At 35.0% G+C, this 17362-nt stretch overlaps 1 protein-coding gene across 8 annotated transcripts in view; it reads left to right on the top strand.

The window, feature by feature from the left end:
* The window catches only part of EndoA (SH3 domain containing GRB2 like, endophilin-A), a 334762-nt gene that overhangs the window by 256859 nt on the left and 60541 nt on the right, over window positions 1-17362 (top strand). For 3 of the 8 annotated variants that reach the window (XM_081733790.1, XM_081733787.1, XM_081733791.1), the window contains exons 9-10: window positions 69-160; window positions 13765-13878. In XM_081733790.1, coding sequence (XP_081589916.1) covers window positions 69-160; window positions 13765-13878 — 206 coding nt within the window. Of the gene's footprint in view, window positions 1-68; window positions 254-13764; window positions 13879-17362 lie in introns of all 8 variants that reach the window. The other 5 variants (XM_081733788.1, XM_081733792.1, XM_081733794.1 and 2 more) reach the window with 3 other exon arrangements.

Raw genomic sequence — 17362 nt, 5'->3', positions numbered from 1 at the left:
ATTAATTGCTAAGCGCGAGACATTTTATAATTAACTAAAGTATGTTTTTTATGCTCTGTCTTTTATAGGAAGAACGAGGCAGCTTCAAGACCGAAGAGCGAATTTGTGCCGAAGACTCTAGCCGATCTCAACATTGAAACAATCTCTGATGGTTTAAATGGTGCGCCTCCTCCTTATTCTTCAGTTATATCCAGTCAGCAGTACGGCAGAGCTGGGCTAAATCATTTAGAACCCAGGCAAACGAATGTAAAAGGTGACTGTAGTTGTGGAAGGTGATAGGTCTCTCACAACTAAGAATATACATAATTGCTGGTTGCAATGTAGTTGCCTTGGTGTCGTTGCTGTTCCGTACTTCTTTTTTTCTCTTTGTTGCAACAAAATGGACTATTCTTTCTCTTCCTGTCCGTTTGTTGCATGGTGTGGGTTTGTATTTTCCCTTTCCTAGTTGCCATTAGTTTTGTAAGTATTTATTTACTTTTTTTTATTTTCTCATGAATTTTAGTTCTTTCTTGGTCATATGTTTTTCTCTTTATTGTTTTGTTTTTGTTACAAGAAATTGTGTTATAGAGTGAAACGTGTTGTTTCGGTGGAACCATTAAAAATGTATCCGTTGCTACTTTATGTATGCAGTCGTGATGGCGTTAAAATTGTATAAGACTTAAAGCATCAGCTCTGCCGTGCTACGGCATCTTCTTTACATAGTGGTAAGGCAATTAGATTAAGCGTGCATTTTACAGATTTTACTTACAATCATGCTGTTTGTGGAACGTATGGACTTATTTTATACGTAACTTTAGATAAATTGTTTGACATTTAGAAAGAAAATATACTTTTTGATTATATAGTTGTTAATATAGTAATATTATTTGTATAAAATTAGAAAGTTTCAACGTAACCCAGAGAAATCGTATGTCTCGTGTCATTTTTAAGGGAGATGATTTAAAATAATAATAATCCCATTATATAACTGTAAGCTAACAAGCTTGAAAGAATTTCGAAATATTCATTTCATTTCCACACAACCATTGGAACATGCAGAAAAGATTATGGAACCAATATAGAACAATGCAGAAAAGACATAGAAAAACATATGCACATGATACTTAGTTAAAAGGAAATGTGAATTGTGTTTTCTCTCTCAAAGTATCCACGAGAAATGGATTTCCGGTACGAAAAACTATCAGAAGCTGTCTATTTAGGCAACACAGAGGAAACTGATCGTGCCTGGTAGTTTAAGTGGTGAAAGATTCGTTCGGCATAGTAGTAGTCTCCGCCAGTTCTTTTCCTCTTCTCCCTTCCTTTCGTAAACAGCCAAAAAGCATCTTTGGCTTAAAGGTAGCAAAAGCTAATATCTTAGATTGGAAAATAAATTTTAAAAACTAAAGGTGGATGCTTTGCATTTATCTTGTTTTTAATTTAGCAGGCACTTGATATGAAAGTACTAGTGTCTCATTAAACAAGATAGTCCCCAAAAAATTCTTAGGCAGTGTACATATATGTCAAAACTAAGGTCGGCAAATCCAATCGTAATATATATAATATTAGTCAAGGCAGCACTGCATATTCATGTACTGAGTAGTTTTGAATGCATGGAATGTGCTATTTTACCCTTGTTATCAAGAATGGAGAGCTTCTGTTAGGGCAGTAAAATGACAACACGAAGAAAAGTAACACTCCGTAATAAAGTGAAAGATAAGTTCTTTACAGATAGATCTAAGTGACAGTATTAAAATATACATTTTACCATGTATACAAAGAAGTTTGTCGAGGATCGAGGAGTATGAAGGATCTCAGTTCACGGCAAACGATCTGCCAGTTATGGCTGAATAGCTATAATTGACTAAGTATATATATATATATATATATATATATATATATATATATATATATATATATATATATATATATAATAACACTATAAGTGTTCGCTGAACTCTTCATCAATCTGGAAGGGAAGAAGTAGACGTCCTACCCTTTCTTTCTGATGGAGCATTGAGCAAATAATTGTAGTGTACTATTTTAGTTTTATATTTTTGTGTGATTGTGTTTTCAATCTTTCTGACCTTGGACAGTGAAAATAATTCCATATCCTTTCGAAAGGATATAATTCATTGTTCTGTATTGTTATTAATATTTTATGTACAGTATTTTTATTTATTTATTTATTTATTTATTTTTAGCAGCTATTTAAGCTGTGCGTAGTAAATGCGAGTTTTAAAATGTATTTAAGTACTTGATTCAATGGATTCAACCAGAAATCTAATGCGGAACGTGCAAAGGAAGTTTCTTTTATCCTTTTATACACTTGCTCTATTAAATCAGATCAATTTAAAGTTGTATTAAATCAATTTTCTCAATAGTTGACAACACTCCCTATGCTAAAGTTCTTCTCTTCTTTAGGAAGGCTGTTCAATCTGGAGCCAATAGAAGTGATGAATAACACATTACACGAATCTTGCTTCACATATCCACCACTATTTTCAATATACCTCGCCTCAAACCTTGCCGCATTTTTCTTTGAAATGTGTTTGATACGTGGATCCAGAGCAGCCTTTGAAGTATTTGTTCCCTCTAAGGGGTTTTCCACATCCCAGATTGGACAACACTGCTGTCACTTGTGTAGTTGCCCTAGAACCATGAAACTGGGGTTATTATCAGCGTGGTGTTTTAGCTTGTAGGAGGCGGAGTGTCGTGTTAGTGCTAGTAAAATACCGCAGTAAGTGAACCATTATTGAGAAGAGTAGGTTACGTTCACCGTGACTGTTTTCAACACACTTTTTTTTTTTTTTTTTTTTTTTTTTTTTTTTTTTTTTTTTTTTACAACTGAATTGTAAAAACACTGTCGGCAAAATATTCAACCATCGCAATGACCATAGCTAAAGATGTGGCCAAGCAAACATAAATGGAGGTCGTGCAGAAACATTCGCCAATAAAATGTCCATTCGAGGTTATCAGTAAAGTGTCGTTTCAGATGCTTCATGGAATCCGTCGACTGGCAGGCCAAGAGAATCCACCACTCCAACAAGACATGGCCCAGAAAATAAATCTGACACAGTCAACTGCCAGTCACTTATTCGCTGTCTTAGCGTGCTTATGCATACAGAGAGTCCCATTTACATTCTCTTTCTGCGTTTTGCGATACATAAGAAAACTGCCGCAAATTGTACGGAAAATACTTAGGAAAAAAGGGAAAGATTAGAATGAAACACGGTTGTCACATTAGATGAGGTTGGCGTGGCATTAGAGCGCTTACTTCTGGTGCGTGGGGTATCTGATTCACTCTCAGCTCGCGCCAAGCGGGCTTTTTGTGGACAAATACCATGTGCGTGTTTTTTTTCGGGTTCTCTTCTTTCCATCATTAAATTGGTTGTTATAATCACTGCATCCCCTCGGAGAATAATTGTGGAACGTTAAACTTCATATATACAGGGTGACCGCGTGACTATGTTACAAAGTTTAAGGGATGATTCCTGACACGGAAACAAGAAAAAAAGTTCCAATAAACTTTTGTCCAACGTACATAATTTCGGAGCTACAAGGTGCCGAAAGCGTGGGAAAATGACATTCAAAGCTCTATAGCTCGACTAGGGTGAATGATAGAGCTAATGCGGCATGGTCACGCCAAAGACACCGAAGCTGCTGTATTCAAAAATGCTTAGGTCGAGATCGTGCAATTTGTGGACAAAGGATTCCCCAAAGGAGCGTAGGGATTCCCGGATAATCTGTCAAGAAAGATGGGTCGAAAATGATACGGATGAATAGCTGTCCCAACTGCTAACAATAATGCGTCTGTACTAAGTCGATATCTCGCACAACCATAAAATGGCGAACAGTTTTATACGTGCCATGTGTGGTTGCATATCGCGCACTAAATAATAGTGAGAAAATATGAATAAATTGGTACAAATGGTAAATACATGATAGTACACTGTCCTGTTCATTGTACGTATAGACGCGTTTAATAAAGGGAATAATCATGAAACGTACTAAAATGTTGTACAAACATCACACTAACATTGTTTTCTTCCATGTATTTTTGTCATTGAAAGCAAGTAAAACTAAGGGGAAAAACCGGAGGATATTGGTGCTTTCTTCCAGGCAGAAATCTTATTTTATTTGATGATACGAGCCGAGGATACTTTTTACGAAAGGGGGATTTTTCCGCCATCCCATGTTAATGTGACCACTGCCAGAGAACAACAGTAAAATATCCCTTTCTTATCATTAGCCGTAATGTGCGTTACCCGAACATTGAAAAAGAACAATGAAAAACAATTTATCAGGACGTTTGTTTTAGTCGCTGCTTCCGATGTTTTGCAGGACTGATTCCGAGATTTTGTCTAGAATACTTAACATGTCGTCATATTGTTATCGTTTAGAAGATATTTTGTTTTCACAGACGGTGTTATCACCTGAAGTTTGCAGGTTCGATCACAAGCATTTGTTCTTCCTTCTGTCGTAGAAAACAATCGAAGGTAAGGAAAGTATAAGATAACCCTACTAGAAGGCGTTGTGGAAAGTCATTCTTCATGTGGTTTGTTTGTAGCGTACGAGTTCCTTAGTGCAGTTTGTGCTTTGCTTGTTCGAATGTGAGATCAAATGGAGTATTCGATAGCAGAATTTGCTGACATGATATTTGTATACGGTCAAGCAAATGGCAACAGTCGAGAAGCTGATAGGTTATATCGACTGAAGTATCCACAAAGAAGACATCCAGCCCATACTATGTTTGCCAGACTTTTTCAACGCTTACGAGACACGGGGAATTTACAACCTCAATACTACGACCAAGGAAGACGAAGAACCACAAGGACTTCGGACTTTGAAGAACAAGTGCTTGATCCAAGACCCAACAGTTTCGCCCAAGACCCAACAGTAAGTACCCGGAAAGTAGCACGTGAAAGGGGAGTAGCACAAGATACTGTTTGGAAAGTAGTACACGAGCAACAGTTATCATCCGCAGAGCGTTCAGGCCTTACGTCCAACTGACTTTCAACCTCGCGTTCGGTTTTGTGAGTGGTTTCTCCAATGCTCTGTAATTGATCCGCAGTTTGCTTCCTACGTGCTTTTCACCGACGAAGCTTGTTTTACGAAAGATGGGATATTTAATAGTCACAATAGTCATGTATGGGCAGACGAAAATCCTTATGCAATTGTGGAAGGGGGCCACCAAGACCGATTCGCCATAAATATGTGGGCGGGTGTTATCAGTGATCAGATAATAGATCCATATTTACTACCACCACGATTAACTGCACCAGTGTATACGAGATTCCTGCGAGACATACTTCCAGAGTTATTAGAGGATGTCCGTCTAGGTGTTCGTCAATGGATGGATGTGGTTTCAACATGATGGCGCCCCAGCCCACTTTTCAGTTAGTGCTCGAGAGTATTTGAATCAAACGTTTCGTGACAGATGGATTGGAAGAGGCGGTGCTTGTAATTGGCCTGCACGTTCCCCAGATTTGCCTCCACTTGATTTTTTCTTGTGGGGTCACCTCAAAACACTTGTCTATGAAACGCCTATAGAGAACGCAGAAGAACTATTAGCACGAATACTCGCTGCCTGTGATACTATAAGAACAGCTCCTGGGTTACAGCGGATGCGTCAGAACTTACTGCGACGCTGTAACGCCTGTGTTGAAGTAGAGGGACGCCATGTCCATCACCTATTGTAGGATAATTGGGAGATTTGTCTCGTTTACAGGTAATTGATGATGATCTTGGCTGCATTCAATCCTGCTGTAAAATATTGATTGAAGACATTATTCCCAGTCTTGTGACTTTTGTTTTTAGAAAACAACCTTTTTTTGCATTATGATTGTTTCGCTCAGTTTTGTTTATTTGTTTTCAATGACAACAATACATGGAAGAAAGACTTTAATAGTGTTATCCTTTTACAACATTTTAGTACGTTTCATGACTATTACCTTTTATTAAAAGCGTCTGTTCAATGATAGGACAGCGTAATATCATGTATTTACCATTTGTACCAAATTATTCACATTTTCCTTTCATGTTTCCCACTCTTATTTAGTGCGCGTTATGCAAGCACAAATGACAGGTATAAAACTGTTCGCCATTTTGTGCATGTGCGAGATATCGACTTAGTACAGACGCGTTATTGCTAGCAGCTGGGACAGCTATTCATCCGTATCCTTTTCGACCCATCTTTCTTGACAGATTATCCGGGAATCCCTACGCTCCTTTGGGGAATCCCTTGTGCACGAATTGCACGATCTCGGCCTAAGCATTTTTGAATACAGCAGCTTCGGTGTCTTTGACGTGACCATGCCGCATTAGCTCTATCATTCACCATAGTCGAGCTATAGAGCTTTGAATGTGATTTTCCCACGCTTTCGGCACCTTGTACGTTGCACCGAAATTATGTACGTTGGACAAAAGTTTATTGGAACTTTTTTTCTTGTTTCCGTGTCAGGAATCATCCCTTAAATTTTGTAACAGTCACACGGTCACCCTGTATATATATAATATAACAGATAAGGCCTACATTTATCTCAAGCGTATTGAGAAAGTCTCCTGTAGGGAATTATGATTATTGCCGGACACGTTTTTGAGGGCAAGTTGGAGATACCCAGGTGGTCAAGAACTTATACGTGTATGCAACCTATTTCCAAGAATTAATAATGACCCTAGTCTATCAGGCACTCCTCACTTCCGAAAGAGATGCCAAAAAGAACCAATTGCGGATTGTCATGAACAAAGCGTCCAGCCATACTGCCATATCATCCTCCGGTTTTATCGTGATCTGGAGCAGGAAACAGAAAAGTGGTGTTTATGTAGAAAGCCCTCACTCCAGCCCAATGATTTCTACACGATTGAACTGTTCAAAAATCTATCACTCTGCCACATTCCTGTACCCTCACTGACCTATGGAGAACTTGCAGGAAGAAATGAAATGAAATTTTTCTATGCCTGTGGCGATACGTAGTTTGTTGCAATGGAAATTCGATGTCAGGCGATAGTCCATAATACTGTTGGTCTGATAGAACATAACCAATGGTGGCGGCACAGATTTCGATAAGGTAAATACGCTTTGAAAATCGATTGCTATAACCCGATGAGTCTTCTGTAGTAAAATCTTGAAAAGTTTTTCATAGTTACAGCTAAATTTGGTCAGTTACGAATACAAATGATTTTTATCTCATTTCTGATATATACATCTCATTATATAGGTTGATATGCATCTTATTATTCGTTCTTACAAGTGAAGTGCTCCCAATTCTGAAAAGAAAAATAGCTTTAATAGTAACAACAATAATAATAATTCAATATATGAGGATGTTCTATTCCGACTAAATGTAAAAAGTTGCTTTGAACATAGCTTAAATTCCCCTAGTTAATACTCAAATTGTAAAAAGATAAACAATTCATGTCCATTCTTTATCGTAAATGTAAAGACTGAAAAAAATCTTGAGTTTTACGCTCAGCTTTATGCCGTGTAGGATAAAGGAGATAGATTATTAATGTCTTTCCGTCCACTTATATTGCGGTTTCGTTCTCAATTCTATCATGTCCGGATATGATTCTTTTGCGGCTAAAGATAGCCATATCCCTCGATCTTTATAACGTCTAAATATACGCAGAGGTGATGTCGCTCAGACGTGTGTTTTTCCGAAAGGCTGTTCCATTCAGTTATATGTATGAAGATTGTTACCTACTATCGTTAGTTTTGTTCCGATTCATCATTAAAGTTTTGGTCATGTGCTATATCAGATAACAAAGCAAACAAGACTGTAGTTAATACTGCTGAAGTATAAATTTTACGTTCCGAACGTGAAACTTCATGAATGTTCCCACTTGTAAATCTGTTCAATTTTTAGTTGTCGTTCATATTTCGTACGTTATGATTTTCTGCGCGAAGTATTAGGATACTACTTTGCAAGTAAAGTACTTTCCTAGAAGCTGCGCCCATAAAGTAACCGAACTTTTAAAAAATAGTCAACTCCCTTAATAATGTTACCGTAGTATGACAACACTGGAAAGACATTTGTCTAAGCATCGGGGAAAAACATTAATGATGGCTACTATCATTTCGATATTATAAATTATTATATACCTCTGCGTAAAAATTGCATCTTTTCATTTGCTCAGAAGATCATTAGCCCAAGTAATTATGTGAAGCACCTGTTTGGTAGGAGACGCCAATAATATTAAGATACGATACATCGTCTGATGAAGAGGACGTTAGGTCCTTGAAACTGTAACAAAAAACGTATAGTTATTAATATAATTCATTTTGTTCTGGTCAGAACTGTGTTTTAAATGTTAGATAATCTTAAAAGAAAATTGAGAGAAACTAACCAGTTGGAAACATGTTTAAAAGCTAATAAGTCGGAAAATATGCAGTGAATTAAAATTTATAGGGTGCTTGAAATTCAGTCAGTTGACAACATGAAACTACATAGTTCATTAAAAGTGAAAGTTACTGTAAGTATAGAACGTGGCACATTAGTAAATAATGGCACTATCTATATGGTCGACAGTGAAGTTATTGAGTCGATTTAGGCTATACTTACATCGACTATATGTAATCTTTACTAATCAACTAACACTAAGCAGGTGACAGCACTCTGCAGGAAATAGTTTCTGGCTGTTGACTTTGAATTTTCTATAACAGAGCCGAGCTTTCGTGAGAAGCTTTGATTCTTCAAATTCGAGACAACATGCACTAGCCTTTATTATATAAGTTAATAGTAAATACATCTTTAGATAATAAGGAAGAAAGAAAAAACTTCAAAAAATAAAAAAAAAAAAATCTAAACTCAAATATCTGTCAGTAAATCGCACTGTGCTGGTTATTTCAAGTTTAATAATAATAATAAAATAATAATAATGTAAATTAATTCATTTCCTCGTATCATTATATGTACAAAGTACTTTGTACCTATACTATTTATTAATGTATTAAATACCCACATCATTCTTAGTAATAACAGTATCTTCTTTTCGAAATAGCCCCATAAAATGTTCCTGTTTTAAGTTAAAATCCATATTTTTTATCAGCCTGAGCATTATAATTAAATTTCACATTTCATTTGACCTTAATGTCAGATCACAGGTTACTACAAGAACAGTAATGTTAATTACAGTATATATATATACGCACACACACACACACACACACACACATATGTATATATATATATATATATACATGTATTCATAGACTGCAACGGATTGTACTAAAATTCTCCAACTCTCATATGAGTGCTGAAACAGTAATTTCGAATGTAAAAAGTGGGATATTAAAAGAATAGAAAAATAAGAAAAGATAGAGAAAAACAGGTTGACAGTGAAAATTTAAAAATATAGAATCTCTTGGCAACTTCATTCGCACGTATACCATAACATGCGTGTAGGATTCATTCTTAGTAAACATTAAATTACATCTCAATGAATAATCCTTCAGTTATGGCGACATCTTAATGTGGATAGCTGAAGGTGTAAGAATGTTAGAATAAATGTTTTAAAAATAAGCTTGTTCAGTATTCTTATTGGTAGAATTGAAAACAACAACAGTAGATAATGTGTATGCCTTTTTTGACATTTTATTAGCTGCTTAACTGCAGTAGTAAGGTAGTTGTATCGTTTATAATGTAAGCTGGAACATATACTGAGGTAGATCATTTATCTTGAAACGTCCTTTTAACTAAAATAAAATATGCTGAAATTATTGTACGATGCAAATATCGACAGGAGACATTGTTTGACATACGTACTCTACAATACTACCAGGTAACAGATTTGTCAAATTAATGTAAAATTGTAGTTTCCCAAAATAGCACTACCCCAATCTATTTCAGATCTTCATATTAAACGAAAACTTGAAATACCACATTTGTTAATCAGTGTTAAACATCTTTGGGCCAATGCACATCCGAAGTACCTTAATATCAAATATGCCCCTGAAATAACGAATTTCGAATAAATAGAACGAGAGTTAAAAGGAAATGGAAATTTGAAACTGCGTAGATAAGTGTCACATTCAACTATGTGGATGTTTTTTAATAGACATGAAGACTATAATGCTGTTAACAGCAGTTTGGTATCTGAAACTGTTTCGGAGATACAAAGGCATTGGTGAATTTTGCAGCATTGCTTAAAATAATGTAATTGCGAAAACTTGTAATTACAGCTACCAAAAAACTGCTGCTGTAATGTTCTAGACGCGAAGAAAAGCAACAATCACTGTAAAGAAAACCTCCCACAAATAAGTCATTTTAAGTAGTATATCAATCTTTACTAAAACATGTACTTTTACCAGGATCGTCGTAAAAGAAGTTGTAATTTTTAAGTCTTTTGAAAACCGTCTACATGATTGGATGTTAATACTTATTTCAATACTTTCTCAAATCAAGTCTTTCGAAAAAAAAAGTTACTGCTTCAATCCGTTGTAACTTTGTTTCTATTCATTTGAGATTAATCATATCATAACCCTAGTTTTCGACACTACGGTACTTTGGATATACGTTGCGCCAACCATCTCGCATATGTTATTCCTGCAGTACAGGCCTCCAAAATTTTGATGCTTGTGATATTGTAGTCTTAGTTTTAACACTAAATATTAGATATACGTTTTCGTTTAATGTGTAGATTTGAAATATGCTCATGTGCTGTAATTTGAAAATAATAATAATAATTGTGGATTGGCAACACTGTAAATTTGGTGTTCGTGGGTTTTCTCGGGGTTCTGTTTCCTCCCACTTTCTTCATTCCACCATTTCATTCATTTCTCATCATCACCGTCTCCTTTAGCCTAACCGGCATAACCGTGGGACGTAGAACGTAAAGATTTCATTTCATTTTACTGTAAATTTGGTAGTATTGCAGAATATGTTAGACAATGTTCTCTATCGATATTCGCATCATACAAAATTTCAGTATATTTTATGTATTAGTTTAAAAGTTACAGTGACGTTTGAAAATAAGTAGATGTACAAAGTGTGGAAATAGATGTAGAGTACTCGCATATATAATTATCCTTAATAAGATAGTGAAGATCCAGGGCATTGAACTCATTTTTAGCCATTTTGTAATGTATTTATTACTTAGTGAATTTTTCTCTTGCAGCTTTTGAACATAAAGAAAAGGACCATTTACGTTTGCATGCATTGTTTCTGTGCTCACAAATAACCCTTAAGTCTAACATAAACATTCTGGATGTTCTGTGTATTGTGATTTATTTTGTGTGTCTACCTCAGCAAATATATTTTGTATGACTGCTGCAATTTAATATGGATAGTTAGTGTAAGTGTGTGTGTGTGCGTAGTTTTCAGGTCCTAAATGTAGTCTACAGTACTTGAAACCTTGCACTGACTGGATTGAGAAGCAACAAACACTTGTGTGTAGCGAATATTTAAAACATTAATATTGAGTTGTCACTGGTACTGTCGAGTTCTGCTAGAAACGTTGCAGGCACATTTTTCTTCTTTTTCTGTAAGCAAATTAAGGAAAACCGGTGAAACTTCGCTTTAAATTAGTATGAATAATTCGTACTGTTGTTACTGATGATAGTCAAACGTTTGTGCACATTATTCAGTGATCTAAATTTGACGACAAACATACATTTTTCATTTAAGTAATCTATTAAAAGTTTCAGTTCTTAACGTTTTATACTTTAAATAAATGTTCTGCCTGCAATAATTTTACCAGTTTCATCATTATTATGTTTTACGGTAATTCGATTTTGTGTAATTTTATTGAATGTAATACCTACTCTTTTCGTAAGTAAGTTATAGTTGTCTACACTTTGATGCAGAGCACATGCCTCTATGAATATAAAGAGATTTGTATGTTCCTCCCATCTCTTCCTCATCCGTTTGAAAAAAAAGAAATGAAACATGTTTATTTTCCCTTTATTAGAGCAATCAATGCATATGCCAATGTAAGCAGCTAATGTACAGTAAGTAACTCCACGGTAGTAAGAAACTTCTTACATTCTTTGAACAGTTATTCTCATTTCGTTAATTTCTTAGTTATGTACATTACATAGAATATACGAGAACTATACCGAAACAAAAGAAACTTAAGAGGGAATTACACTTAACGTATTTTGCAGTGATATTTTTGCATTTGAGCAACGTTAGAAGAGGAGAAAATCTTGTCAGCGTGGAAGAAGAAAGGAATCGAGATTTCAATGGATTTATACAATTTATGGCCCTTTCATGTTGAGAAAGTGATTTTTGAATCTCCATTTGTTTGTTTATCCTAATTTACCCATGCATAAAGTCCATAAGTACATGTGGCCAAATTTTCAAGTATAGGTTTTTAAGATTCTCTACTAATAACAGGACGTAAGTAATTTCTCTTGAATAAGAAAGTCTCTTAAGGGTTTGCTCACTTTCAGAGTAAATTTTTCCCGACAATTTTCTCAAAAACGACTGAATGTTTTTTTCTTCTTTTTTTCCATTCATATTTCGTAAATAAGTATTTCACTAAGAACCCTACAATATAGCATCTCGTTTTCCTTGAATAAAGCCAGAACAGGTAGTTTACAGATGGATTTTTTTTAACTTTACTTCGATTTTCTCGAAAATGCTCCTTAAAATTTTCTAGCTTTTTTTATTTCTTTTTGAGAAACTCACAAAAGATGTTCCATTGGTAAGATAGAGCTTTCTTCGGACCAAACTTTCCGAAAGCACTTACTATGATTTTCTTCAAATTTTATAAATAAGCAATAACATGATTTAATTTAAGAAATGAAAGCGAAAAAGTTATTTTCTGAGAATTTCTATTTATATATGGGAATGTCTAATCTTGAAACGAAAACGAGAGAAATCAAATTGCATGTCCTTAAATGTAATGATATTAGTTTGAACTTCTAAAACAGACCAGAACACTGAAAGCCATTCCCAACGACAAAACATTGATTGTTGCAAAAAGAAACCATTTGAGGCAGATTTCACATTTATACACTTCTTCCCGTTAGTGTTGGATCCAATTTTCCTTATGAAATTAAGTGAAATTTGTGGTTTTACGTCCCGTAGGCTAAAGAAGCCGGATGAATAATGAAAGTCAATAGTCATGAGATCATTGGTGGAACGAAACGGGAAAACCCCGAGAAAATCCACAGACATGATGTTGTCCACCACAAACTCATGACCTGAGATCAGTCAGAGATCCCTCGCCTCAGAAGTGAGCGCTCTATCACTGGAACACCTCACCCTACGCCTCCTTCATTTTCCTTAAGAATGAATTTTGAAAAAAAGTAACAAATAATTCTGATCGAAAAGAGAGATATAAAGGTGATATCAAAGTAAATACAGGTATTTAAAGTAATGATCACGAGATTAATGATCACGGAAGCATCTTAATTAAAGATAAGAAAACAGCTATGTATAGTAATTATTTTTGAGGCTTAACACTACGCTCATTTGCCTCTTAAAGAGATTTGTAGAATATCCAGTAGCAATAAAAATGATTAAATTCCGTTTGTCGTTTGGAGAATAAAATTTCGTATAACTGTATGATTGTAAAAGGTGATTATGATGAACGTGTGCATCTAGGTTCGTTGCAGATTATGGATTATAACCAGATTATATGAAGTTAAAATACTTTCGATGTCAAAACAATGGCACTACCTTAGATTTTAAAAACTCAATACATTAAAATTAATAGAAATACAAACTTGTTGAAATATTACAAATTAACTGTTTGTTGCTTAAGCATTCCAGTCTTTGCTGATATGTTAATGTAAGTGAACTATTAGTAATCAAAGTGGTGGCTGCCTCCTTGTTATAGCAGCTCCTGGTCGTTCTCCATTCCATTCCCCGGCTCGTTCTCCTGCGACCACTCCGGTCCACCAGCCCAACACGCTGCTCTTTGCATCCCCAGACTCTGGACAGATGAGACAGGGTATAGTTACTTACTTCCTCACACTTGGTGTCATTTTTGTCAGGCTTTCAGTTTGTCGAGGTGCTAACCATTACTTTTTTTATTATTATTATTATTTTTGTTGCTTCGTTGGTTAAAATATGTAGTTCTTGAATTCCTACTAGGCTCTTAAGTCTTTAAGTCGGATTGTATTGCATATAAAGTTTTGAAGTGAAAAGAGTCAGAATCAAATTACGAGTGTAAATTTTAATGATATTTTGGACTTCCTAAACAGACCAGAAGTGGTCTCTTTAGATCAAAAGACGAATTTTATAAATGGATTTTTCTTTCAATCGGAAATGTATACAAAATATTTTTATTTTATTTATTTATATTATTTTTTTTCAAGTATTTTTCTGGAATGCCCCTATTGCTATGAAACTGATATTGTATAGTACATGGAACACCACTCATTGTTCTCTTCTTAAGTTGTGGAAGCTGAATTTTGTCAAAATGTTAAATACTGTGATGACTAAATACTGAATACTCAAAATGGTGTAATTTTCAACTTTCACAACAGCAAAGAAGTTATTCGTTCACACTGGATTCAAATTTTGAAAATAGAGTATGGAAGGTTTTGATTCTGATTCGAAATATTTTCAATAATAGTAAACTTTTGTTTCGAACACTTCCTTTGTATTCTCATTGCCTTAACTAACAAGCTAAAGGAAGTGAGAGACAGCAACTTCAATTAAAATACTTATATATTCATTGTCACTCTAAGGGCAAATGAAACATTGTGTTTGAAATGAAAGCTCCTTACTTTCTTGCATATATTGCAAATCTCAAGTCAAAATTACCAGATCACATTTTAAAAAGTTCGATTTCTGGTCTAAATAGAGCACTTCTGAGCTGTTGCTGAAATTAAAGTACTATCATTTAATTGAGCACCTTGACAGAATTCGTATTCTATAATCTTAGGAGGATGGTGAGCGATGTCCTTTGGATAATTTTTCCGTAACAATTTCAGTATCATTTTAAGGGCAAAGTAGGCGTTATAGAAAGAAAAAATAAATAATTAAAATAAAAACGCTTGACATAATTGTTAGTGTACTCATAAAATGCAAACCTATTTGAAAAGTCTATATTTAATATACCTGAATAAACCACTTGCAATCAGATTTGTAAGTTTAAAATAGCACCATGTGTAGTATGATCGAAGTTTATGAGCAAGTACAGATTAATGACTTCTCTCTAAATATCCTGTATACATACGTATATATAATAGAGTGTTCATAACTCAGTATCATAAATTTAATAGTGATTCCTTATATGATTGAAACAAAACAAACAAACAAACAAACAAAAAAGTTATATTAAACGTGGTCGGAAACCACCTCCTTTCAGTTATAAACCACCAAAAAAAGCAAAACAACATTTTAAAACAGCGTAGTTTCAGAATTATGGAACATCTTGGAAGCAGTTCAAGAAATTACATAGGAACTAGCATGCACTCTATCTAAATATCCATGTTTCACAATTCCCGATACTGGCGTAACGAATTGTATAAAGTAAGTTGGAGTACAAGGATACTCGTTTAAGTACTAACTGAGTATTAGTTGTTGCTTGCTGTGGTACCAGTGGATTACGAAGTTTCTTGGAAAATCACAACCCGAATAAAATACCTTTTAAAATATAAACCTGTGCCATTTCATTTGACACTTCCAAGTTACGTTGAATAAAAATGCTCAAATATTCCTTTGAAAAATTATTGCCAGACAGAAAAGTGATTTATCAAATGTCCGTTCAATGGAAAAGTACTTAAATTATACTGGTAATTATTAAATGTCTAAATTGTAGAAAGTTCAATCATTAAATATGTTGATTATTTTACTAATATAGATGTAAATATCATAACGCTAACATTCATTCACTCGTTTCTTCTACAAAACCTTTTTCAAGTTGCAATACAAATGAAGCAGTTATGTCGCAGCTATTTATGAACTAGTTTCATGAAGCAGTTTTCAATTTTTACCCTGGAGTACAAATCTGATTAGCAGCTTTTAAACAAAGTATTAAGTAAAATGTCTACATCCTTTTTTGTTTCATGGTACTAGATAATAAGTACAATCACTCTAGCATATTCTGTATATTTGTCACATCTTGACAGGAGCAACATTCTTTAACATTTAATATTGACGGACTGTATATACGTCATAATTCTTCATCTTTATGTCCATAAATCTCACATTTGTATTTATTCATCTTGCTTTAAAAATATAATCAGTACAAATATGAAACGTAGAATTAATTACAATCACTAATGACAATTCGTAGTGTATATTTACCATAATTATCTATTATAATAACGAATGGAGGAAACCAATTTTTAACATGGCGATTCATCTGTGGATGCGAATTCAAATAATACGCAAAGAGTGAAAAAGTGCATAACTGGACCGGGACACGAACCTAGGCAGGACCTTCGACGTGTCGTGACGATGCGTTAACTACTACGCTACTTACAAGGGAACTTTTTCTGGTGTCACACGAAATGTGGAACGAGACTATGGTCAATCGATTTGTGTTAGTGAACAAGAAAATCCATAGGCGGGTAAAACCCTCGGTCGCAACCGTTCCGTAGTTATGGGGGGAAGAGTAGGGGCACTGGCAACACTTTACGTTGTGAATAATGAGACGAAATATGGAGCGAGTTTTGATGAAAATATGCGTAGAAGCACAACATATACTACAATGGACATTATATTCGATAATACTCTGACAAGTGAGGGCAGAGGCATAGCACATAACAACAGAGGAGGAGGCGGGTAAGCGCAAGTAAAAATGATCTTATAATTGAGGAAAACGGAGAAGCAAGACGTAAGGAAAATGGTACAATAATAATATATGGTCAAGTAATCAATCACAAACTATAGACAGCCTGTAGACGACACCGTGAAGCAGAAATGGAAGAAAGAGAGCTATGGAAGGGATTGTCCGTAAGGTCCGGACCCCTACCCTCGTAACCGTCCGATGTGTATAGACTGTTGTATATATGTAGGCATTAATTTTCATATGCTTATGATGATGATGATGATGATGATGATATAAAAGACAATATACACCCCTGTTTGAATGCATTGCAAAGTCCAATACACCACTATACATTGAAAGATCAGTTCTGGAAGGTGAGGGCCATTGCCCCCTTGCCTTTCTACTCTCCACCCATGTACTTGACCGTGTCCATGATATATTACTAGGCTATTCCCCTCAAGTCCGGCTCGTATATGTTAATACCTTCTATGAAACTTTTCCCTTACGCTATACTCAGTGGTGCTATTCAGCCGGTTCGCAGCGGTTTGGGCGAACCGGTTGTTAAAATATTTCGAGTTCGAAGAACCGTTTGTTATACCGAGATAAACCTACCGAGACAAACACACACATCACCAAGCCAAGCGTGAAAGAAAGAAGCCAAACAAAGTATGTGTTTAAATCTGGCAGAACCCATTTTCAGAATTTTAAAATT

Source organism: Thermobia domestica, chromosome 12 (assembly GCF_964235325.1).
Source record: "Thermobia domestica chromosome 12, izTheDome1.hap1.1, whole genome shotgun sequence".
NCBI classification, from domain to species: Eukaryota; Metazoa; Arthropoda; class Insecta; order Zygentoma; family Lepismatidae; genus Thermobia; species Thermobia domestica.
Note: the sequence above shows the minus strand (reverse complement) of the source record. Positions and strands in the feature narration are given on the sequence as shown.